The sequence below is a fragment of the Phodopus roborovskii genome, unplaced genomic scaffold (genome assembly GCF_943737965.1).
Source record: "Phodopus roborovskii unplaced genomic scaffold, PHOROB, whole genome shotgun sequence".
NCBI lineage: Eukaryota > Metazoa > Chordata > Mammalia > Rodentia > Cricetidae > Phodopus > Phodopus roborovskii.
In genome coordinates, this window is record NW_026126441.1 from 1,023,133 (window position 1) to 1,048,488 (window position 25,356).

Sequence of the window (25,356 nt, forward strand, 5' to 3'; positions counted from 1 at the left end):
TCAGCCTCACTCCCCCTCCAGGAGATGCCAAGAGGCCCCTGCCCACATTGAAATCCCCTCCGTGATGAGCTCCTGTTGCTCGTAAGTGTCTATGTGTCTCTCAGGTATGTTGTGGTGGGAGAACAGTTAGAAATCATCCCTCAAGGTTGTGTTTAAACTCTCAATTCCTCGTGACAGAAAAGGAAACTAGCTTGTGGATTTCTGACTGGAAAAAGTGGAGACAGCCTCTCCCAGAGACCCAGAATTCTAGGAACTTTTCAACCAGGTCATCCAGCTTCACAAGCCCTTAGCAGACCAGGAAAACCAAGGTGAGACTCTTGGCCCCCATTTGTTGAATGGTATAGTGTGATCCAAAGCTCTAGGGACCTGAGTGGAACAAATACACTGGCAGGAATCACACCCCTCTGTGGGAGATGCTTCAACCTGGCTGCCACGGAGGTCAGTGAGGATACAGTCTCATGGCAGAGAAGAACAGAGTAGGCTTCTCCTGCTTCCCAGCCCAACACCACCACTGTCATAGAAATGTGGTGTTATACGGAGAGCAAGCCAGCCTCAGACTGGAGGAGCTCTACAGAATCCCTAAGCAGTCATGCCGAAACAGAAAAGAGGACACAACCAAGGCTTGGGAAGATTTGTATCTCAACCATCAAGACGTCCTAGTCAGCGTCCTAAGAAGGAAGTCTGTCCTTCTCCCCATCATGGGGATGTAGACTCAGCTGCTGCTTCTCCTGCTGTTCATTCATGTCTTCCCCTCCACAGTAGGAGCTGGAGCTAGGCTGAGAGGCATGTGGTCATAGGTGCACCAAGCTCGGCCTGCAAGCTTTGCCCAACCCTACCACCCTGTTCTGAAGCTCTCAAGTCAGTACGTGATGTGGCTCAGCCCTTAGACCTAGGGTCTAGGTTCTGGATTTCTATTTTCAACCTGATGACTTAGGTATGGCCAGTTCTGACAAGGAGGGGTTCTTCAAGCCATGCAGAAGCTTACATTATCTCCACTGCTCAAAGCACTTGTTCTGGAGTAGATGATACAAAAGAAGGGGCAAGCATATCCCTCGGTGTTGAGATGCTCAGGTGGAGCAGGATCTGCAACCAAAGCCTTGCCTAGAGCCCTAGATGGTCTCTTTCTGCAGGAACTGCCTGACCTAGAAGCAGGGTGGTACACTGCTGGAGACAGATTATTTAGGGCTGAGATGCCACAGACAGGAGATACATGTGGGTTCATTTTGAAACCCACAGCTTTTAAAAACTATTACTTGAAGCTGGGCATGATGGTATATACCTTTAATCCCAGCACCCGAGAGACATGTGGGTCTCTATGAGTTGAAGCCAGCTTGTTCTAAATAGTAAGTTACACAAGTGAGACTTGGTAACTACAATGAAAACTACTCAGTAACATTCACAGGACTGACCAGGAAGAGGGCCCATTATGTGATCTGGTCAAAAGGAAAAACAACAACAAAAAACAAAGCACAAAGCTCCTAGGCTTGAGGACTGTGTTTGTAGCAGCCAGCCCTGGGTTTTCCATTGAGAAGATTAAAGCATGTTAAATACAAGGTCTCTTGCTCACTCTCCCGGTGAGTCACCATCTGTCCCTGAGGCTGTGAGCTGCTAAACCTCACAAGACATTTTGAACAGAGATCATCTCTGGGCTTTGGAAATTGAACAGCGCTTTCCTACCACTCCCCAGTCATGGGTACTGGGAGTCCATCATGCTCCATGGTCCTTTACAGATCAAGAAGATGCTTGCTACCTTGGAGCTGCAGTGTGTGTGTGGGGGGGGTTGTTTGTTTGTTTTGAGTTTCTTGACCTACAGGTGAATGGCAAAAGACCACAGGCCACATCAAGATGGTTGGGTCCCAAAACTTGCAAAGCCAGCCCCACAGCTCATCCACAATAGGACCTATTTGGGATTACCTCCCTATCCAGTTCAGTAGTTTCCCTTGGTAGGGGCCTGATGCAAAGGGCCCAAGGGACTCTACCCCAAGCAAAGGATGGCAGTCCCAATCCATAACAATCCTGAGAAACAAAACAGCCCACACAACAGCTGGCCTCTTTCCCATATGCACCTAGTGTTGTACCAAAGGGAGGGTCCATTGCTCACTAGTCTGTTGTTACAGAAGGCACCCCAACCCCAGTGTCTACAGTCTCTCTTTGAGGTGGCTTCCTGGAGCCCCATGCAGGTAAACAGAGGTGTACGTCCATCACCTAGTAGGACTCAGCCCTTTTCAAGCCTTCCTATCACTGTGACTGTCTGAAATCCTGCCAAGTGCAAAAATTAATGTCTGGCTCTGATGAGGGTATGAGAAAATGTTTCAGTCTCTTCTGTCTTGGCTGCCAACAATTAAGATCAATGTTCTTCCCAAATGGGAGGCTTGGGTTACACATATGCCTCTCTGAAGACTGCTTGCACCAAGCCTGGTTTTTCTCCAGCACTTCTCATCTACATACTCAGAATTAAACGAAGGGGCCTGGGGCGACACAGCAGAACTGCAGGACCAGAGTCCCTGAGAGTGGTTGAGCTCTGCACAACCTCTCCACGGCTGTCCCTACCCTCCTCCCCTGAGGCAGTGACCCCAGGCTATCCCAGGGATGGAGCACTGTCCTCATTCCTAGGTACTGATCCAACTCAAGTGCTCTTCCTTCGAGGATAGCTGCAGCAGAAGCCATGAATACATTGCCTCTTCCTACCCCCCAGCCCAGGCAATGGGCTGGCAGGGTAGACACTTGCCTTTCTGGCCCTAGTGCTCCCTATGGGAGGTCACCTGGACCTTGCTTAAGTGGCCAAGTCTTGGAGTACCCCATTCCTATCACCAAAACAGAAAGCACAGAATTCAACTGCCTGGGAAGAGGGCACTTCACAGGGAAATGAATACCAAGGCCGCCCCATGCCTTAGTCCAAAGCACAACAATTACTGTAGGCATCACAGCTTCTGACAGTGCAGAGAACACTCTAGCTATGAGAAGGCTCTGCCCATCCAGCCATGACTACCCAAGAGGCACAAAACTTGAACTGGCAATAGGCTCTGGTATTGGTATTCCACGTCTCTTTCCAACCAGCAGAGTAAAGGTACACATGCAGTCATGCACTACATATGCATATAGAGAGACACATGCATGTAGAGTCACTCGTGGCTCAGAGCATGGAGAATAAGGCCAGGTCTTGTCTGGACCAGTCACTAAGAAACCCAATTCCATTCTGGAAGCCCATTCTGAGAGCTGAGTCATTGAGTGCTCTTACACAAACCAAGACAGCTACCACATCACCAGGCAACATAACCTAAGGGACCACCACTGGACATGCCATTTGTTGTTGGTTGAAATGTCACTATGTGGCACATGACTATTCTGTACTTGGCACTAAAAGGCAAAACAACCTTGATGCCAGAATTTCAGAACACCCTGGCAGCATCTGTAACCACGGCCCCCTTTTAAGCTGCCATTTACAGTGGCATCAAATCACCACATTCTCCTTGCATTTGGGTTTAATTTGCTCACAGTATCTCCCCTGGTCCTTGCTATGGCCCAGACAATGGAGATCTTAAGTGAACATGATCAGTATATGGCCTGTTCCCACAGATCAGCCCTGGAATACAGTGGAGCTGAGTGTTCCTCCTGGTGTTGCTTGCTTTTTGCCACTATTTTTGGCAACCTTGAAAAGAAAACAATAGATTACAAAACTCTCACTAGTCCAACACTAAAGAAAAGCTGTTCCCTCTGGGCTGCATGCACTAATAACCCGGAGCACAGAGAAGAGGGTCAGGTCTTATCTGGACCACTGAATAAGAAGCCCAATTCCAGTACAGTTTGGAATGAAAAGGGCTGGCCTCTCCATATCTGTAATCAGCAAAGGCCATCAAATTTAGCCTCCAACCATTAAGGGATATTGTGATCTGTTTCCAGCCAAACAGGCTGGGAGGGGAGGACCCGAGAGCCCTTCCGTAACTGAGGACCCAAGGCCCTCTGGTTCCTCATGTCCTTCTTATGTACTTTTCTGCTGAAGGTAACTTGAGAGTAATCAGAAGGGACCGACCCCAAGCCCTGTCTTCCTGTCTACAGCTGCATGCTCCTCCCTGTGACTCAGCCTTCACAGTACTCCAAGCAGGAGCTCCCAGAGGCTGGGCACCGCAGAAACCATAATAAAGACATTGTGATATTGTTTCTGCTGCATGTTTCCTGTTGTTTGGAATCATCCCATTTCTCTGTTATTTCCTATCATTGACCAATTCCAGGCCTGAGTATAAAACAGGACACTGTAGCCTTTAGTCTGTGTGTGTGGTGTGTGTGTGTGTGTGTGTGTGTGTGTGTGTGCTGCTTGTCAAAGCACTTCAAGGGACCTATTGCAATATAGTCTAGCACCTCCTGTCTCCACTCCTCAAAATAGACCCAGACAGGAAACCAGGCTTGTAGCTTCACTACAGAAGTTTCACCACCCGCACAACTCTTTTGCTTACCCTGCTTCCATACCTCTGCCCTCTAGGCTTTTCCCATAGGGCAGGGAGTGTCTGCCTGACTTGGGAGGTTTGGTGACATCACAGGAGTTCCTTCTAATCTCCAGTCTCAGGGAAGCTGAGCATCACGGTAGCAAAAGGTATAAAAACTAGATTTTTGGCTGTAAGATTGTTTCAAAGAGCAAAGGCACTTGCTGCCTAGCTTAATGACCTGAATTTGATCCCCATGGCAGATGGAGAGAACTAACTTCAGATTGCCTTCTGGCCTCCTCGTGTCATGGAATGCATGCACACAAAATAAACAAATACGTAATAAAAAAAAATTAAAACCTTGTATCTCTGTGAACAAGGAAGCTTCCCTTCCCTCCATTCAGCAGTCTTAGCTGGAAGTTTAATCCTTGCTAGAACCCTGACTTTCACCAGCTATTCATGCACACAAAATAAACAAATATGAAATAAAAAATTAAAACCTTGTATCTCTGTGAACAAGGAAGCTTCCCTTCCCTGCATTCAGCAGTCCTAGCTGGAAGTTTAATCCTTGCTAGAACCCTGACTTTCACCAGCTGCCACTTGCTCCCAGGGCTTGCTGGGACTCCACCTCCAAACAAACTTTCACCTTTCCTGCTCTGTATGTTCCCTCTGTCTCCCAAGAAAGTCATCCCCCCCCCAAAGAAAAACAGTGCTACTCAATTCTCTAAACATCAAGTTAAACCCAGTATTCTCCCCAACCCCACTTTTCCCCTGAGTTCGGTGGATCTGACTTTATGAACCTATTTCCTCGTCTGTAAAATCTAGAGAACAGTCCCTGTCATGTCTGCCCTCTGGGCTGATAGAAGAAGCAGAATGAGGCTGGCAAGAGGAAAGGCGCTGAGTGAGCAGCTAGATTCTGGTTCCCTCTGAAGCTGTGTCATCACCCCGCCCCGCCCCCCACTCCCCCTGCGGTCCCAGGCATAGCAGGAGGTACCGCCAGTGGTCTCTGTCCACAGTGCTGAAGTCAGCCAGATACAGACTGTCGGCCCTTTGTTTCCACTTTAAGTAAACATCAAATGTAGAAATTTCCAGGCTCAAAGACTGTCCTCAAATTCAGAAAGTACCATCAAAATGGTTTTATTCAACTTATTTCAAGTTTTTTTTTTTCTCAAAACCATAATAGACCAGAGATGAATCAGCAGCTCGGGCAAAAAAAGAGCTTGTGGTTTTAACTTGGTATGAGTGATCTATATGAGTTAGCTACCAAAAAAGAAAAAAAAAAATTAAATAAATTAATGTAACCTAAGGTTATATGGAAAGAAGTCTAGGCAAGTGAGGGAGGCAGGCCATGTTGTTCAAGCCTTGGTATGTCCAGCACTCCTGGCACAAGCACAGACTGAAAGCCTTGAATGGCTGGAATGAAACAAGGCAGATGAGATGGAAAAAAAAAAAATGAAAGGGGCAGTGGTGGTGCACGCCTTTAATCCCAGCACACAGGAAGCAGAAGCAGGCAGATCTCCGTGTGTTCAAGCCCAGCCTGGTCTACAGAGTGAATTCCAGCACATGCTCCAAAGCTACTCAGAGAAACCCTGTCTCAAAAAACAAAAACAAACAACAAAAACCCTGGAGGGCTGAAAGTTGGAGAGGGCAGATGTGAGTGGTAGAGATGGAGAGAGTGGATGCGAGCAATGCAGATGTGAGCAGTGCAGATGGAGAAGACAGAGGTGAGCGATGCAGATGGAGAGGACAGATGTGAGCAGTGCAGATGGAGAGGACAGATGTGAGTGGTGCAGATGGAGAGGACAGATGTGAGTGATGCAGATGGAGAGGACAGATGTGAGCAGTGCAGATGGAGAGGACAGATGTGGGAGTGACAGAGTGGAGAAGAAAAGGTGAGTGATGCAGATGGAGAAGACAGATGTTAGTGGTGCAGATGGAGAGGACAGAGGTGAGTGGTGCAGATGGAGAGGACAGAGGTGAGTGGTGCAGATGGAGAGGACAGAGGTGAGTGATGCAGATGGAGAGGACAGATGTGAGTGGTGCAGATGGAGAGGACAGATGTGAGCGGTGCAGATGGAGAGGACAGGGGTGAGGATGCAGATGGAGAGGACAGAGGTGAGCGATGCAGATGGAGAGGACAGAGGTGAGCGATGCAGATGGAGAGGACAGAGGTGAGCGATGCAGATGGAGAGGACAGAGGTGAGCGATGCAGATGGAGAGGACAGATGTGAGTGGTGCAGATGGAAAGGGCAGATGTGAGTGGTGCAGATGGAGAAGACAGGGGGAGCCATGCAGATGGAGAGGACAGATGTGAGTGGTGCAGATGGAGAAGACAGAGGTCAGCAGTGCAGATGGAGAGGACAGAGGTGAGTGATGCAGATGGAGAAGACAGATGTGAGTGGTGCAGATGGAGAAGACGTGAGGTGAGTGGTGCAGATGGAGAGGACAGAGGGGGGCGGTGCAGATGGGGGACAGAGGTGAGCGGTGCAGATGGAGAGGACAGAGGGAGTGGTGCAGATGGAGAGGACAGATGTGAGTGGTGCAGATGGAGAGGACAGATGTGAGCGGTGCAGATGGAGAGGACAGAGGTGAGTGGTGCAGATGGAGAGGACAGATGTGAGCGGTGCAGATGGAGAAGACAGAGGTGAGTGGTACAGATGGAGAGGACAGAGGTGAGCGATGCAGATGGAGAGGACAGGTGGGGGGCAGATGGAGAGGACAGAGGTGAGTGGTGCAGATGGAGAGGCCAGATGTGAGCGGCAGATGGGTGAGTGCGGTGCAGATGGAGAGGACAGAGGTGGCGATGCAGATGGAGAGGACAGAGGTGAGCGAGTGCAGATGGAGAGGACAGAGGTGGAGCGATGCAGATGGAGAGGACAGAGGTGGGCGGTGCAGATGGAGGACAGATGTGAGTGGTGCAGATGGAAAGGGCAGATGTGAGTGGGTGCAGATGGAGAAGACAGGGTGGCCATGCAGATGGAGAGATGGCGTGAGTGGTGCAGATGGAGAAGACAGAGGTCAGCAGTGCAGATGGAGAGGACAGAGGTGAGTGATGCAGATGGAGAAGACAGATGTGAGTGGTGCAGATGGAGAAGACAGAGGTGAGTGGTGCAGATGGAGAGGACAGAGGTGAGCGGTGCAGATGGAGAGGACAGAGGTGAGTGGTGCAGATGGAGAGGACAGATGTGAGTGGTGCAGATGGAGAGGACAGATGTGAGCGGTGCAGATGGAGAGGACAGAGGTGAGTGGTGCAGATGGAGAGGACAGATGGAGCGGTGCAGATGGAGAAGACAGAGGTGAGTGGTACAGATGGAGGGACAGATGTGAGTGGTGCAGATGGGGAGGACAGATGTGAGTGGTACAGATGGGGGGAGAGGACAGGGGGAGTGGTGCAGATGGGAAGACAGAGGGGCGATGCAGATGGAGAGGACAGATGTGAGTGGTACAGATGGAGAGGACAGAGGTGAGCGAGGGCAGTGGAGGAAGACAGATGTGAGTGGTGCAGATGGAGAGGACAGAGGTGAGTGGTGCAGATGGAGAGGACAGAGGTGAGTGGTGCAGATGGAGAGGACAGATGTGAGTGGTACAGATGGAGAGGACAGATGTGAGTGGTGCAGATGGAGAGGACAGATGTGAGTGGTGCAGATGGAGAGGACAGAGGTGAGTGGTGCAGATGGAGAGGACAGATGTGAGCAGTGCAGATGGAGAAGACAGAGGTGAGCGATGCAGATGGAGAGGACAGATGTGAGTGGTGCAGATGGAGAGGACAGAGGTGAGTGGTGCAGATGGAGAGGACAGATGTGAGTGGTGCAGATGGAGAGGACAGAGGTGAGTGGTGCAGATGGAGAGGACAGAGGTGAGTGGTGCAGATGGAGAGGTGAGGGCGTGCAGATGGAGAAGACAGATGTGAGCAGTGCAGATGGAGAGGACAGAAGTGAGCGGGTGCAGATTGAGAGGACAGATGTGGAGTGGTACAGATGGAGAGGACAGATGTGAGTGGTGCAGATGGAGAGGACAGAGGTGAGTGGTGCAGATTGGGGGGGCGGGGGTGAGTGGTGCAGATTGCTGATTTTGGCAGTGGAGCATATACAGCTGGAGGTGCTCAATCCAACAACATAGATGAAAGGTGAAAACATATCACAAAAGTTTTGAGTCTGAAAGTGTGAAAACTGGTAAGGTCCTGAGTCCTCTTGACAATACCAGTCCACATTGGGGGAAAGGGTGTCAGTACACATTAAGCACCTTCTTGCACCTTCCCAGCCCTTATCCCAGCTGGTCTGAAGATAGTTCTGTATGCTCTGCAGTCACATGACTTTAAAGTTTAGGTAGCAAAACTAAACTTTAGCTTTAGTTCACTGGTTGGCTCTTGAAAGCTTGCCTTGAGAATCTTATGCTACGCACCCTCTGCTGGCCATCACTAGAACTGCCATTTCGTCCAAAGTGAGAAACTACATATGATGATCACTTTTCTGCTTAGTTCAAGGTGCCAGGAAGTACCAGGAAGTTAAATCACTGATCAGTGCTCAGTCAGTGAAAAGAAACAATGAGTTCACATGTCTAGCATTAAAATTAGGGCTTAACTATATCTAGGAAATAAAAGCTGAAGCTGAGGCTGAGGCTGGATTCAAGGGATTCCTTTGGCCAAAATTATAACCAGAGTCAGTGTCTCAAGCAGATGCCAAAGCTGGAAATCTGTGTGGGACTAGCCCTATGCTCATATGTCAGCACAAAGCATGTACCAAATGAGAAGTTAACAATTTGGCCACAGTCTGCATTCAAAGCAGCATTCCTAGGTCCCAGTGAAACATCACATGATGAGTAGCCAGTCACTGACTGGAGAACTCCAACCATGGATTCCACTCAGGGGACCAGTAGGGGAGATAAGAAAGAGAATAAGATGGCCTCTAGTTTCTCAGAAACTCTCTTTAAAAGTGGTCATGGGGGGCAGACTAAGGACCCCTTTTCTCCTCAGAAGGTATTGAAGTCCCAGCTCCATATTAAACCCTCCTCACACATCACACTGCCAATACAAATCATAGGTTCAGTTTGGGCAAAGGGGTAGCCCAAGAGCCAGAGCTGTCTCTGCATAGAGCCGGCAGCCATGGGGGTAGTCTTCCTTGCCTCCCAGGATTCTGTTTCTACTAGCAACAGGGCCTGGCATCCTCCCACACCCAGATCTTAGCAACCATGGGAGCCCCTGGCAACTGCTGCCATGGTGACAAGACAGGGAACTAGGAACAGGCAGAGGGGGGAAGCACTTCCTCTGGAGGATTTGTGATGTACAAGATCGGGCCTCCCCCTCCCATATACAGTCTGGGAGGGAACATGAGCTCCTGCTTAAACACCTCCTCACTGGTACCTACCCCCACTCCCCTGCCTACAGGTTCCGGTTCCCTTGGGGTGAGGAAATGAGGGGCACCTAGGGCTATGACGTCTCCATGAGGAGGGAGGACAAGCGGGGGTGTTTGGAGCCAACATGATCACAGATGCATACATACACTGGTAGAAATGTTGTCAATAGCCACATCCCTCACTATTCGTGATGTAGTCACATGCCTATACAGCCATTTATTTAATCATACATGTGTGCTGATACAAAATCACATATCTATAGCAAGTACAGAATCAGGCATACTACACACAAAAATAATTGTGCAGATACACCCTTACAAACGGAATCCTGATTACAACAGTAAATAACTCCCAATCAGACACATGCATGTGTAGTTTCACTCACACACCCAGCTAGCCCTGAATACACAGTAAGAGTTCATTTGATTGACTGATAGTCACATGCCAAGCTCAGAATGAAGACCATTACATGTGTCACCTTAGTTAACCCTCAAAACAGCCCTGTGAGCTGCCGCTGTTGCTTGGCCCGTTTGCCGTGAACAAGTGAGGCACAGATGTGGCAGTGGCCCCTCAAGGTCAACAGGCTGCCTGACCCCAGCCCTCACATTCTTACAGTCTATGCTGTGCTCTGGCGCCCTGGATAGTAGGACAGAAGGCAGCAGCAGTGATCCAGGAAGACAATGGAGTTTGGGCCCCACTTCTAAGGACACAAGCCTAGAGTCCCTGAAGCCCATGCCCACAGTTTAGCATTGGCAGAACCAGGTAAAGGCCTGTGACTAAACTCGACCTCTGTGATAGCATGGACAAGGCCGGGAGCAGCAAGAGCAGATTTGGAATTAGAAAAAAGCTTGGCTAGCCACTGACAACTGGGGCCCCTCAAATCAGGAGAAAGGATAGTGAGAGCCCCAAATCACAGGAGCCAGTACTACTCCCAGGCCCCCTCTTCCCACACCCATATCCATGCCACCCTGCTCCATTCCCTCATCCCTTCCTCCCCGTCCTTCCTCCTCTGGTCTCTCTGTCCCATTTTGTTGCTCCTACAATCTCCACCCTAGCCCATCTCACCCCCTCACTTCCTCTTTGCCTCCCACCCTACCTTCTGGGCCCTTTCCTGTTCCCAACCCACCTCCTTCAGCCAGATACCTGTTAGTTCCCATACTGATCACGCCATGCCCCCCCTTCATCACTCCTCTACCCCACTTCCTCTCTTCCACCCTAATTCCTCTTCTTACTCTAAGCTCAAATTCCTTTACATGTGGCACATCAGGAAGGGGCAGGGAGTTTAGAATATGTAGACTTTTCTCCAAATTCCAGGCCCCTCTCCTGCCCTAATCTGGGACCTAGGTACTCCAAGCCTCAGTTCACAGTTCTATCCAGCTTGCACGGCCTCGTAGGTATCTAAATCTGTCTCTTGAAACTGGCAAAGAATGGGGCGAGAGCATTTTCTAAGGCCTTTTCTTTGTCATCAAATCTCCCAAGAACCCCCTCCCCCTCTTCACCCCCAGATTACCCCCTCCCACCCCCGCTCCCTCCAGCACAGATGGGCCTGGGAGACAGTAACGTGGGCGCCAAGCTCGGTGTCTGCTGGAGCGGCGGCTTCCGCTGGCGACCGCCTCCGCAGCCCCTCCTGCTCTGAATATCGGGGACACTGGGGCTGAGATTTAATGATTTACTGGGGGTTGGGGGCAGAGATGACAGTGTATGAGGGTGTTAAGAAGAGGACCGTAAGAAGCTGAGGTAGGGGGTTGAAGGGAGAGCTATGAGCTGTGATATTGCAGACCACGTAAATAGGGAGAATTACGAGTAAGACAATAGAAAAAAAGAAAGAGAAAAGAAAAATACAGAACAAGACTGAATCCTGGGGTGAGGAAAGGCTGGATTTCATGGGGCTAAGGAAAAAGGATTTACAAAAAAAGATGAAAGGTTGGTAGTAAGGGGTCTCAACTGGGCTCTGTGAACCCCCAAGTGGCTGAGAAACGGCTGCTCCCAAGCCAGCCAGCAGCCATCGTGAAAGGACTACGCAAAAAATGGAGAGGAGTTGGACGGAATCGGAAAGGTGTCACTCCTGTAGTTACCAGTTACTAGTGAAGAGTGGAGATGGCAAGGACACGTCTCAGGTCTATCCTGGTCTGTTTTGTGTAACAGTTAAGCCATGACAGGTCAACCCCAGATCAAGATACGGTAAAGCTAAACCAGGTCAGGTCAGGTTGGCTCACACTTTGATAAAAGACAGGTAAGAAGAGGGGACATTTTTGGCAATGGTCCTGAGGCTACACCTCCCCCGGTGCACTATTTTCTACCTACTTCGACTCTCCTAAATGAAGAAAAGAAAGAATTCCTGGTGTCACCGCCAACTGGTGAGCGCAGTTTTCCTATTAGGTTGTCTTTGAGGTTCCTTTCGTTCCAGAAGGTTCTTCCTGGACTCAAGCGGCGGCCAGCATGTCTCATCTCCATTCTGGAGATTGGGCTAATGTAGTTGCCCAAAGGCTTGGGTCGAAGTCACAGGGACGAGCCAATAAAATCAAAGGGCGCCTGGAGTTGCCTCCCTCTGTCCTTTTCACCAATGACACGACGAGATGGAGAAGAGGTGTGGTTGATTGATCCTGGAGGGCACCAATCACACCCACACCAATCACTGCCCCGAATGTGTGCGCGTGTGGCCGGGTGACAGGGGCGGAGAAGGGGGTGGCTATCATCCGGACGCTCGTTGAGAGGTGTCCAATCACAGCAGAGTCTGAGCTGAGTGACGGGCAGACAGTACAATGGGAAGCGCGGAGGCGGAGCCGTGGGGGGCGGGCTCCCTGTCCCGCTGTCTGCGGCCGGCGGGCAGGCGACTCCTGTCCCGAGTGGAGGCGGCGGAACCGGAGCCGGGGGGAGGGGGCAGCGGCTGATTGAAGGACCGCGGCGGCGTCCGCAGCTCCTCACCGGTGAGGGCGCTGAGCGAGGACTCGGGGGTCCCGGGAGTGGGGCGTCGAGAAGACAGGTCCTGGTGTGGGGGGTTGGGACACCGAGGGTCCATAGCCTCCGCTGTCATAGGGGTGCGGGGCCTGGAAGCCCGGGGTCTGCCAGGTGCTGGGTGTCTGCGACCAGGGTCGGGTTGGGTCGGGTCGGATTGGGTTGCGCCGGGCGGAGGCGTTTCTGAGCAGGCCAGCCAGCCAGCTGGGGTGACATCACCGACCCCCTCCCCGCGCGAACCCCCTTCTTTCCTCTCCCTGCCGCGCCTTTTGTCCCGGCCAGGCTCGGCTCTGCCCCGCCCCTCCCCGCCCATCTGCGGAGGAGGAGGCTCCCCGTCAGTGACTTCATTGAGTAGCTTCTTGGGGATTGGGCTTGGGTCCTCCCCAGAGAGGCGAGAGGAGCTCACAGCCTCTCAGGCCCTCACTATCATACCTGTCACAGGTACACACGCTGCCACTCAGCAAGCACATACTGTCACTTCCATCCTCACTGTCACACAGACATACAGCCACTCGCATTCAGCCAGACACTGCTGTACCTGAGAGCAGGTGGCCGCTGGACCCTCTCCCTTCACTCGGCACCCGGGGATCAGGTCCAGCCTCTGCGGCACGAGACGGGCCTTGCTGGGCAAGGGCCTCTGAGAATCTGAGGAGGTGGCTTCCAGAGCTACAGCGTCCCAAGCAGGCTCCGGTGGAGCGATCAGAGGTGAGGGGCTTGGCTGGGCATGTTTAAGCGCACAGTGCTCTCCTGCCCACCCCCAGCAGCACCCCCACTACAGGCTCGAGGAGCTTTCCGGAGCTTCCCACACTTCTGGGGAGAAGACTTCTTAGCCAGCTTGATGTTTAAAATTCAGCTGGAACCCTTAAAACTTCGAGCGTGGACGCTGAATGGGTTTGTAAAGTTTCGGTAAGTCCCTCCGGAGCAGGGCACTCATAGCCATGCCGAGTCAAATCCTCCACATCAGCCATTCCCTGCACTGTCCCCCTCCTCCCTGGCACCCTCATCTCATCCGTTCACTTCACCTGTATGTTTGAATGAATTGTACCCCATACCATTCATCTCCCACAAACTCTGTTTCCACAAACATCTCCAGTATTCCAGTCCTTCGGTTCTCCCTCTCAAGCCATCAGTCACCTGCTTTCCACTTCCAGCCGTTTGCTTTTGTCATTTCTTACACCCCACTGTCAGTACCCTCTCTCCTCCCTGTCCTCCACAGTCCCTTTTGCTATTTATCCTCATTTCTTCTTCTCCTTTTTTTTATTTAATTCCCTAGCTCTCCCTTAACACATTCCTCATTCCTCATCAAAGGCAGAGCCATGCCATGGGGCTCCTTTGTCACTCTGCCACGTGGCTTGTGGGGAGGGAGAGGGAAGGGAGGGTAGAGAGGTGGGAAAGGAGGCAGGTCCTGAGAGTTCGCCCTGTGTCTATGGAGGCAAGAGAATTGTGGGTGGAGAATAGCTAGCAGGTGGGTGCCAGAGAGGAAGGTGGCAGGTGGTAAAGAGTTAATGAAGGGACCACAACAAGGTGGGTGGGCTGGTAAGCCATGCCACTTGCCCTCTGTCCTCTGCTGGAGTTCCCTGTCGCCCTGTTGCTGTCCTAGGTTTCCTTCAATCCTGGGGTAAAGAAAGTGTGGGCTGAGGCAAAGATGGCAGACCACCCCATCTCCCTCTCAAACTGCTTTTAATGCCGCTTCCGAAAATGGCTGCCCTCCCCCAGATGCTCTTTCTTCTCTGCCTCCCCCAACGCCAGTCTCCCCCACAGACGTGACATGCTGGTGTGGGGAAATGGGGGAGTACCCGCCTTTATGGTGGTGCCTTCTCTTTGTCAGAAGGAGGTGACTCCCAGTACCATGAGTCAACCTAGCCACCTGCAGCAGGCTCTGTAGGGGCAGGGCTAAGGTCATTCTCTTTGCCTACCTGGGGACACCAGAGCTTTTCCTAACTGTCACAGCTCTTCTGCTAGGACATCTTGTCCATCTCACTACTGTGAAGTACTCGAGCAGAAAAAAGGCCTCAGCTGTGGCTGCCAGAACATTGCTAGAAAACTCTGGTTCTCTCTGTTTTGACAAGGGTTGGCTGCACCTCAAACAGGCCAGAGGACTGCATCTAGCCACTCCCTCAAGTCCCCTCTCTTCATATCATCCACAGATCCACTGATGAATGCAGGTTAGAGTGGAAGAATCAGAGCCCCACGCTGATGTCCTTGAACCCCACTTAGAAGGAGTAATTGGAGGAGTATAAGCCTAGCACGGATTCAGATCCTAAACCGTAGGGGCAGATAGAGGAGGGGCTTGCAGCAAAGGTATTTAGGACATGGTGGTTAGTGTCCGCCTGTCTCCTGACACCTAGGCTTAAGAAAGCCTTATCTCCGGTGCTTTTGTTCACTACCATCGGCACTTGTAGGCAGCATAGACATGTATTCACACTTCAGTGTGTAGATACTGGGAAACAAGCAAAGGCAACTGTTACCCTGGTTGGGGGATAGACAGTGTCCCCCCCCCTTGCTAATGAGGGTGTGAGAAACAGAAGTTCCCAAAGCTGTGAGTCACTCTGTGATCTGAGTCACATGTGAAGCTTAGCATAGTTGGGGGGGGCAGAGGGATCTGGGGTCCCCAGTGGCAGAAAAGACTCCCAATTCCCATACCCTGATTCAGCTGGTCCTGGGCTACTGCCCCAGCTGTCCTCAGCCCGGGCACCATGCCTGAGGTGTGGCGTAGGAGAGACTACAAAGCTCAGGTGACCTCACTCAGTGCACTGACCTTCGACAGCTTCTGTGAGAGTCTGTCAGTTCACAGTGCCATCTCATTCAGAAAGGTCTCTCAGGGGTCCTCAGGCTGGCCCAAGGGCTCGGGACTCAGCCCTAGTCCCAAGAAGTGGGCCACAATCTTCATCCAGAAGCGAAGAAAGGAATCACCGAATCCTAGCATGTCAGAACTGGAAGACATCATCTAGTCCAAAACTTTCACTTTACAGATGGGACACAGAGACCCAGAGAACAGGCATGACCTATTGAAGGTCACACAGGGAGTCATTTAAGGGCTACAGGATCAGCAGGAGGGGGCTGGGCTGTAGAGAACAGGGTACCTAAGATTGGCCCTGGGTTCTTGCAGAAACAAGGAGCCCAGCACCGGTCCAGTGGCTGTGATGGGAAAAGATTATTACAAGATTCTCGGAATCCCATCAGGGGCCAATGAGGATGAGATCAAGAAAGCCTATCGGAAAATGGCCTTGAAATACCACCCAGACAAGAACAAAGAACCCAACGCTGAGGAGAAGTTTAAGGAGATTGCTGAGGCCTATGACGTGCTGAGTGACCCTAAGAAACGGAGCCTGTATGACCAGTATGGGGAGGAAGGTAAGACGGTGGTATGGACCCAAACCTGGACCCCTGAGTTTCTCTGGAGCCCTGGGTTCATAGCGGGGTTGAAGGAGGAAGGTTGCCTTAGAGTAGCTACTCACTCACTACCTGGTCTCAGCTCACTCTCCTCCCTATCCCTCTCTCTTCCCCCTCCCTAGTCCCCTTCTGGCCCTAGAGTTTGGAGTCTGGGCCAGAGTGCCCCCCTCCCTTTCCTTCCCAGCCTTATTAGTCCTGCCTGAAGTCTCTGCTGCTTCATTGGCTGATCTGAAAGGTTGGGGAGAGTGAGTCTGTGACTCTGTGAGGATGGCATTTACAGTCATCAGCATAAAAGTCTGGCCCTTGAACAGCCAGGGAATTAACCACTAGAGTTCTGAGTGGAGATGGCTGTTGCCACTGTCCCCCAATCCCTAGCCACTTCAGGCCAGCAGAACAGAGATTTGCCTCCCAGAGGAAGTGGCAGGGATCCAGGAGTGGAAAGGGAGATGTTGTTGGCATCATATCCCTTCCCCAGGGCAGTTGGTGGACATGCACAGGGCAGGCAGCAGGAAAGGCCCAAATAAAGCCTCTAAGAGCCTGGCTCCTCCCAGCACATCCCACAGGCATGATGTAGCTGCTAATTCTGGGCCTGCCCCTCGGGGCCTGCCTGCCACCCGCCAGCCACAGGCACCTGTCAGGCTATATTAAGAGACATTGTCACAGCTGAGGACTCTCCTTTCTGGGAAGACCTGCCCTTCCTCCTAACGACATCCACCATTCTTTCACACTGTCCTCCTCTTCACCTTCCCCAGCCTGTGCTCAGAATGAAATGGGCTAATGGCATGTACTGTGCCTGATTAAAAGCAGGTGCTCAAGAGCATTTCCTCCCAGCCCCTCTTCATTTTGTTGTTCATCTCTGCCATTCTCTTACCTGTACCCCGTCTTCCCAGCCCCCCTCTTTTCAGTCTCCATGCTGTGAGCTCATTCCATTTTTCCCTGATCATTCTTAGACTTGCCAGTTCTCAGAGCCCAGGCACCTGCTCTAATCCCAGGCATTCTCGCAGCTAAGGAGGGAGGATGGGAAGTGATGGGAGTAGGGAAAGAAGGGAGGCAGTGCAGGCACCATGCCGCCGTGTGGTCTTTCTCAGAATTGCATTCAATGCTGAACTTAGCCTAACCTTTGTTTAGGAAAGGAGTTGAAGAAGAAACTTCCTCCCCCACCTCATACATGACCAAACCCAAGTGAAGGCAACACCTAGACCCAGACCCTAGGCAGCTCCTGGGTCCTGGTGTAGATCACATGCACAGTAGCCCCTGGGAAGACCTCTGGGTTGGAGGAGGGAGTAACAGCCTTGGAAAGTCAGTTCTATTTCTGTCTACCCTGCTTCTTCTTCAACAGCCAGGCAGAACAATTGTGCACAGAATCTGTATGAAGCTCGGGCTTGGCACAAGTTGTTCTCTGCTTGAAGTGGGGAGGGGTGGGGTGGTAGAACAGGAACCCCACAGTGAGAATTATCCCCTCTTGTCATCAGTTCATTCTCCTGCTTTCTCACCAAGCTTTGCCTGTCTCTCTCTCTCTCTCTCTCTCTCTCTCTCTCTCTCTCTCTCTCTCTCTCTCTCTCTCACACACACACACACACACACACACACATCTGGGTTTTTGTTTGTTTGTTTGTTTGTTTGTTTTTGAGACAGGCTGACAGGGTTTCTCTGTGTAGCTTTGGAGCCTGTCTGGCACTCCCTCTGTAGACCAGGCTGATCTCAAACTCACAAAGATCTGTCTGCCTCTGCCTCCCAAGTGCTGGGATTAAAAATGTTTGCCACCATTGCCAGCCCTGCCCAACTTAAATTTGCTTCATAGCTAGCCCTTCAACAGGAAGAAAGAACAGACCCCTTAGGGGAGAGGTTAAGCATTAAGCAGCAGCTGCCACAAGACACTGAATGCCTACTACTTACTTGCCCTTTCTAATGAAACCCAAACCTGTCCATGTGGTCCCATGAAATATGAGGATAATTTAGGCCCAGGTTCCCAAGGCCAATTGAAATTGTAGATAAAAGGCCTCAAAGAGGACTAAGAATACAGCCTAATGCTAGAGTGCTTGCCCAAAGTGTACAAAGCCTTAGGTTACCAAAAGCATTAAATAAACAAATAAGTAAGTTTCAATGAGAGGGGCCTTCCCCTGGCCTGATTCCCATCTGTGAATCTATATATTTTGTATCAGTCTGTGTTAATTCCCTCCCCCATATTTCCCAATATTCCATCACACACCTACCATGAAAGCACCATCCAGAAACCTGAGTCCCTTAGACAAGATCCAACTCCAGAGAGAGAATCTCTGGAGTCATCCCTTACATGGTGCCAGCCCATTGATGTGTAATAGTTGCTCCACATTGGATGGGGAATGCTGCAGGGCTGGTCCATTGTAGTCTGCGTCTGTACGCTGTGTGAATGACAGTCCCTGAAGCTGTGTAACACAGGGTCAGGGTATGGAAATAAAGTAATTTAATTTTTTTTCTAGGAAAACAGTTCCTCATTTCCATGTCAGTGAGCTTTCTTGTTTTTTGAGGCCTCTTGATTTCCTGTTGGAGCAGAAGTTTGGGAAGATGAAGCAGAATGAAAGCTGTTTTCTCCTAGATTGTGTTTGCACTTTATTTAGGACAGGTCACTTACTAGCCCCTCTATGGCCAAACCCTATCTGTTTGTCTCTAGCCCCGTGTATCTTGGGAAGTAAACAGAGATTTGGGGTCAGGTATAGCCTGTCATGTGATACGAGGCCAGCTGCCCTAGCTTTTATGAGGCATGTTTGGACTGATTAAGTGGGAATAATTATATAACAGAAGCCATCTACTAAGTCCCCTAGTCCTAGCTTTTCCACTCATTGGTTAACTAGCTTGATGGAATCTGAAGATGCAGGTTCTTTGGGTTTGTGTTTTGAAACAAGGTCTCACTACACAGCCCAGACTAGCCTGGAACTCTCAGTCACCTTCCCAGTCTTTTGAGTATTGAGATTACAGACATGCACCACCATGCCCAGATACACATTCCTAAATATGTAGTTAATTGCGTGGATATTAATCTGTTCAAAACTTTTCTTACTCTATTAGTCTAGCCCTCTCTGTGGGAATTAAAGATTGCTTCTTTATCTAGGTCCATGAACTGACAACTTAGTGGGCAGGGGAAAGAGACTGGGAGGGGGCCATGATGGGCCACACTGCCCCTAACTTCTCCTCCCCTTTAGGCCTCAAGACCGGCGGTGGCACGGCAGGTGGTTCCAGTGGCTCCTTTCACTACACCTTTCATGGGGACCCTCATGCCACCTTTGCTTCCTTCTTTGGTGGCTCCAACCCCTTCGATATCTTCTTTGCCAGCAGCCGCTCCACTCGGCCCTTCAGTGGCTTTGACCCAGATGACATGGATGTGGATGAAGATGAGGACCCATTTGGTGCCTTTGGCCGCTTTGGCTTCAATGGGCTGAGTAGGGGTCCGAGGCGAGCCCCAGAACCACTATACCCCCGACGCAAGGTGCAGGACCCCCCTGTGGTGCACGAGCTTCGGGTGTCCCTGGAGGAGATCTACCACGGCTCTACTAAGCGCATGAAGATCACAAGACGGCGCCTCAACCCTGATGGGCGAACTGTGCGCACTGAGGACAAAATTCTGCACATCGTCATTAAGCGTGGCTGGAAGGAAGGTACCAAGATCACCTTCCCCAAAGAGGCGATGCCACACCTGACAACATCCCAGCCGACATTGTCTTCGTGCTCAAAGACAAGCCTCATGCACACTTCCGCCGAGATGGCACCAATGTGCTCTACAGTGCACTGATCAGCCTCAAGGAGGTAGGCATGTGTGATTGTCTGTCTGTCTGATAGGAAGCATCTTCTTTCCTTTTTGACCCATCCATCCACCACCCCACTCCACCCAATGACTGTGCACATCTATTTTCGTTTCTCTCCACTCTCTCTGCCTCCCTTTTCCTCACTCTCTGCCTTATTTTCCCCAGGCGCTGTGTGGCTGCACTGTGAACATTCCCACCATTGATGGCCGAGTGATCCCTTTGCCCTGCAATGATGTAATCAAGCCAGGCACCGTGAAGAGACTCCGTGGGGAGGGTCTCCCCTTCCCCAAGGTGCCCACTCAGCGGGGAGACCTCATTGTTGAGTTCAAAGTTCGATTCCCAGACAGATTAACACCACAGACACGGCAGATTCTTAAGCAGCACCTACCCTGCTCCTAGACTGCCCTGGCGAGTCTGGAGCCTACCACAGCAATACCCCCACACACACCCCATCTCATGTGGACCTGGCTGGGTGTCCATGGGACACTGGCACTTTTCTAAAATGCAAAAAAGCCACTGATTGTCAGGAAAATGTTCCTGTCCCCAACCCCTTTCAGAGCTGGGCCGCTTTGGGGGAATGGGAGGGAGGTGGGGAGAGCTAGCCCAGGCCAGGGGTCAATTTTCTGTCACTAGCTTTGAATCCAGTCCCTACTCCAGTGGCTGGAGAGTGACTTGAGTGCTACTTGAAGATATAGATTCCTTGTCCACGCCTGTAAATAGCATGTCTCCTCCCCTCTCAGCCTTGCTAACACCTTCCTCTCCCTTCCCTTTGGCTTCCTCCTGTTTCTGGAAAAAGAGGACAGAAAGGACACCCCTCCCCCCAGGTCTTTAGTGTCCAGGGCTATCCCACAAGTATTCATGCACATGATGCACTCTGCTAAAGTGGTCTGTGTGTCTCTCTAGGAGACGAGAGGAGAGGACATAGGAAGGGAAGGTCCGTTACCTGTGAACAAGGCCATTCATTGAGCACGAGACACTTTTCACTTGGGGGCAGGGAGGTGAACCTCACGCTCAGGAGCCCTCCCCAACAGCTGCCCCTGCCTATACCCTGCAGAGTTGTAGGGTCTGCCCCCCCCGCGCAGCTGCTCTAAGGAGTGTTCAAGGGTGGAGAAAAAAGGGGGCTGAAGCATTATAGTTAAGAGGTGGGGCAGGACCCTTCGCCCAGGCATCATCAGGAAGGACAAGGGCTTTGGGGTCAGGTGGCAGCTATCCCCCCCAAGAGATTCAGGGTCTGAGTTTCTCCCCCACATCTCTGAACTCAGGGCCTAGCCACCCCAAACTTCCAAACCCCACTTTGTGATATGTGAAGCTACTTATTTCCTACCTTTCTTGGAGGCTGTGTCAGAAGTTTTCAGCCCCTCTCTGCCTGTGTGACCCCCACCCCCTCTCCCACAGTTGTATAGAAGTCAAATAGTGAAGGAGCTGGGAGAAGACTACTTCAGCTGGTCCTGGGGTGGGGTCTTTAGGTTTTCTCACTTTGACAAGCCCCTGAATGTTTTTATAGTAGTTTTTTGTATTTTTTTGTAATGACAGTATTATGAAAAAAATAAAGTATTTTAAAAATATGGCCTCTGAGCAGGAGCAGGGCCCCTGGGGTGCAAGCAGGAACACAGTGTCACTGCTAGCCTCCTTCCAGAGCCCTGATAACCCCCAGAAAAGCCAAGCAACCTCAGTATAAGCTAAAGCCAGCCCCTCCTTCCTATAAGTGCTGACTTTTTGGAATTCCAGAACATATACCCCAAACAACAAAGCTAGAAGCCATATCCAAGCTATGTGCGGAGAAGAAGATACCCTTTGCTGTGAGAAACAGAGCCTGTTCTCAGAAGCTGTGTCAACATGAGCTCTAACAGACTTGCCTAAACATCCTCTTTGAATCAGAGACATTTTATTCCTTGGAAGGGATGGAGAACTTTCTGACTGATGAGAATAGTCACACTCCCAAAGACACAGTTTAGCCAGCAAGTATGCTGGAGGAATGGCTCAGCATCTAAGAGCACTTCCTGTTCTTACAGAGGAGCCAAGTTCAGTCCCCAGGACACACATCAGGCAGCTTACAGCTGTTCAGGGGAACCTTACAACCCTGGCCTCCTCTGGAACCTACACTCATGCACGTGTGTACACATGCATACACACATGCACACACAATTAATTAAAAATAATAAAACTATTTTTTTAAGTTTGTCCACCAAAAAAAAAAAAAAATGTAGCTAGAGAATGCTGGAAGGGCCTGGCTGGGGATCTGGGTTTCCAGAAGGGCACTAAACATAGTTGCTCCTTGATTCACATCATTTTCTAAGGTTATCTGTCCTGGTACCTGTGTGCCTGTCCCTGTTAAACAACTCTCTCAGGGCCTAGTTAACACTGCATAAAGGCCACTGCCTTTTCTACTTGGGTCTGGGTAGGAAGGAACCCCTGTGGTTACAGGAATGGCCACCTTCAAGTTAGCCAGCCACACTGCCGGAGACAGGCCCAAAACTAACAAGACCACTGTCCCAAGTACCACAAAGATGGCTGTCTTCTGTGGGTCTTGGTCCCCCACAGGTGGACACTGGGCTTCTCTGGACCTTTCTGACTCACTATTCATCTTGGAGGCTCCTGTGGGAGGCTCTTCCTCCAACTCACCAAACCAGGGTATCTGGACCACAAAGATGTCTATTATGGGTAGGGTGAATCCCACTCTGCATAATCCTACTCCATTCTCTCCTGCACTAGGAATTCTAGAGTGGTCTCACACATTTGAGGCTAAATATTATCTTGTGTCTTCCCTGACTACCTAAAATTTCAGGATCTGGACATCCTGGACCAGAATTCTCCTTCTGGTCCCTCTGTGAACCCGGGACCTAGAAATTTGTCCTGTCTTCATGTTTTGACTGAACTCTCTTTTTTTTTTTTTTTTTTTTTTTTTTAATTTTTTTATAGTATTCTGTCTGTATTCTTCCAGGCCAGAAGAGGGCACCAAAGCTCATTGCAGATGGTTGTGAGCCACCATGTGGTTGCTGGGAATTGAACTCAGGACCTCTGGAAGAGCAGCCAATGCTCTTAACTGAGCCATCACTGAGCCATCACTCCAGCTCCGACTGAACACACTCTTATGGGACCCTGCAATCCTAGAAACCATGCTGAGGCAAGATAAGCTTCCACTGGAATGTGTACATACATACATACATACATACATACACACACACACGAAAAAAGAGAGAGAGGAAAAAGGAAAAGAGAGAGGAATATAGGGCAGAACTTTATGAAAGTAAAGAAACTAGGGGAGTGTTTGCTGGATGGCTATTGGATTTTCTCACTTGGCCAAGTTTTTAATGTGTGTGTATGTGTGTGTGTATGTGAGAGAGAGAGAGAGAGAGAGAGAGAGAGGGAAATTCCGTAATGATAACTATGGCAATCATTTGTCTATTTTTTATGACAATAATGTTTTTAAGGACTGGAGAGATGGCTCACAGATTAAGAGCACCAGCTCTTCTTCCAGAGGACCTGAGTTCAATTCCCAGCAACCACATGGTAGCTCACAACCACCTATAATGAGATCTGGGTGCCTTCTTTTGGGTGTGCAGGCATGCAGGCAGAACATCATTTACATAATAAATAAATCTTTGAAAACTTTTTAAAAAGAAAATACTATGTTTTTAGACTTGGCTTGCCTGAATCTTGAACCATCTTAGTCACTGGAGTCACTCAACACTCAACCATTTAGTTTCCTGGATACCTCTCAGCTCACTGGCTGTCAGGACATCTGATGGTGACTTGGACCTCCTTAGATCTCCTTAGACCTCACTTTTTCTTGGCCTCTTTGGACTATGAGTGGATTTCCAAATCTCCAATATCCTTCTAAAGAGGAAACTGAAAGCTGCCCCTCTCTGTGATGCTTCTCTTCAACCCCTCTAGTCTTCTGCCCCTGAGCACTGCCCCTCCACAGCGGCAGTCTGTTATACAGTGCCCTCTCTCACAACTGTAGCTTCAGTTATGGGTGATCGTGGGCCCTCTTCTGACCTCCTCAGGCACTGCATGAATGTGGTGTGCAATCATACATTCAAGCAAAACACTCATGCAAATAAGAAAGTAAAGTACACACACACACACACACACACACAGGAGAGAGAGAGAGAGAGAGAGAGAGAGAGAGAGAGAGAGAGAGGAAGAATAAGGAGAATAGAAAAGTAAAATACAGAAAGAGAAAAGGGTTTTTCTTTTTTTTTTAAATTTAGTATTTTTTTCTTTTTTCCTTATTCCTTATTTAAATTAGAATCAAGCTTGTTTTACATGTCAATCCCAGTTCTCTCTCCTTCTCCTTCTCCTCCTCCCCTGCCCCCGCCAACCCCCCATCCCATCCCCTTTCTGCTCCCCTGGGAGGGTGAGGCCTTCCATGGGGGATCTTCAAAGTCTGTCATATCACTTGGAGCAGGGCCCTAGGACCTCCCCCTTGTGTCTAGGCTGACAGAGTGTCCCTTTATGTGGAATGGGCTCCCAAAGTCCATTCATATACTAGGGATAAATACTGATCAGCTACTGGAGAAAAGTTTTTAAGTCAACAAATCAAATCTTGGGAGTTGAAAAATACAGTATCTGTAATGAAAATTTTGATTGGAATGTTAACAGATTAGAAAGACAAAAAAATCAGTATGCTTAAAAATAGGCCAATGAAATTATTCCAATTTGAAGAACGAGAGAAAGGAAGAATAAAGAAAGAGTAAGAAAGCCTTTAAGACCTATGAAACACCACCAAGCAAAACATAAATAATAGAAGTTATAGAAACAGGAGAGAAAAGGTAAGAAATGTGCAAAGTCCTGGGTTGGATACCCTAGCACTACAAGAAAGGAGAAGAAGATGGAAAAAAAGGAAGATGAATGACTGAAAACTCTCCAAATTTAATGAGAGAACATTAATATGTATACCCAAAAGTTGAGGGATGGAGATCAATGGTGAGTGCTTGCCTGGAATGTGAAAGGCCTTGTTCAATCCCAGCACTAGAAGAGTAACCCCAGGTGGGAGGGTGAGTGGAACAATGAAAAGACCTGGGCAGATCACTTCTAACTTCAGTAAGGCTTGGAGCTGATTGTAATCAGAAGCCATACAATCAGAAAGCACTCATGATATAATCCAAGTGTTGGGAGAGAAATTCTATACCCAGAAAAACTGCCTATTAAAACGAAGGAGATAAGGTGCATTGCTGTAATCCCCACAATGATGAGACTAAGGCAAGAAGACCATAAATTTGGACTAGATAGCAAGTTTGGGGGAAACCTGGAGGAAGGTACATCTAAAGCCAGACACTAATAAAGATGGCACACACCTTTGATTCCAGCACTGAGGAGAAAAGGGCAGGTGAATATTTGGATGTTCAAAGCCAGTCTGGTCTACTTAGTGAGTTCTGGGACAGTAGGGCCTACATGGTGAGACTCTGTCTCCAAACAAAACCCTGAAAGGGGAGACCTCAAGACATCCCTAGGTA

The 25,356-nt window shown here is 49.9% G+C and overlaps 1 protein-coding gene across 1 annotated transcript; it reads left to right on the plus strand.

Moving 5' to 3' along the window:
• Positions 1-12,567: 12,567 nt before the first annotated feature.
• Positions 12,568-20,591, plus strand: LOC127224553 (dnaJ homolog subfamily B member 5-like). The gene is given in 6 exon segments (XM_051187602.1): positions 12,568-12,697; positions 13,487-13,631; positions 15,835-16,079; positions 19,298-19,771; positions 19,774-19,898; positions 20,063-20,591. Coding segments are annotated over 5 exon segments (1,146 nt in total). The 5' UTR covers positions 12,568-12,697; positions 13,487-13,563; the 3' UTR covers positions 20,297-20,591.
• Positions 20,592-25,356: the final 4,765 nt, after the last annotated feature.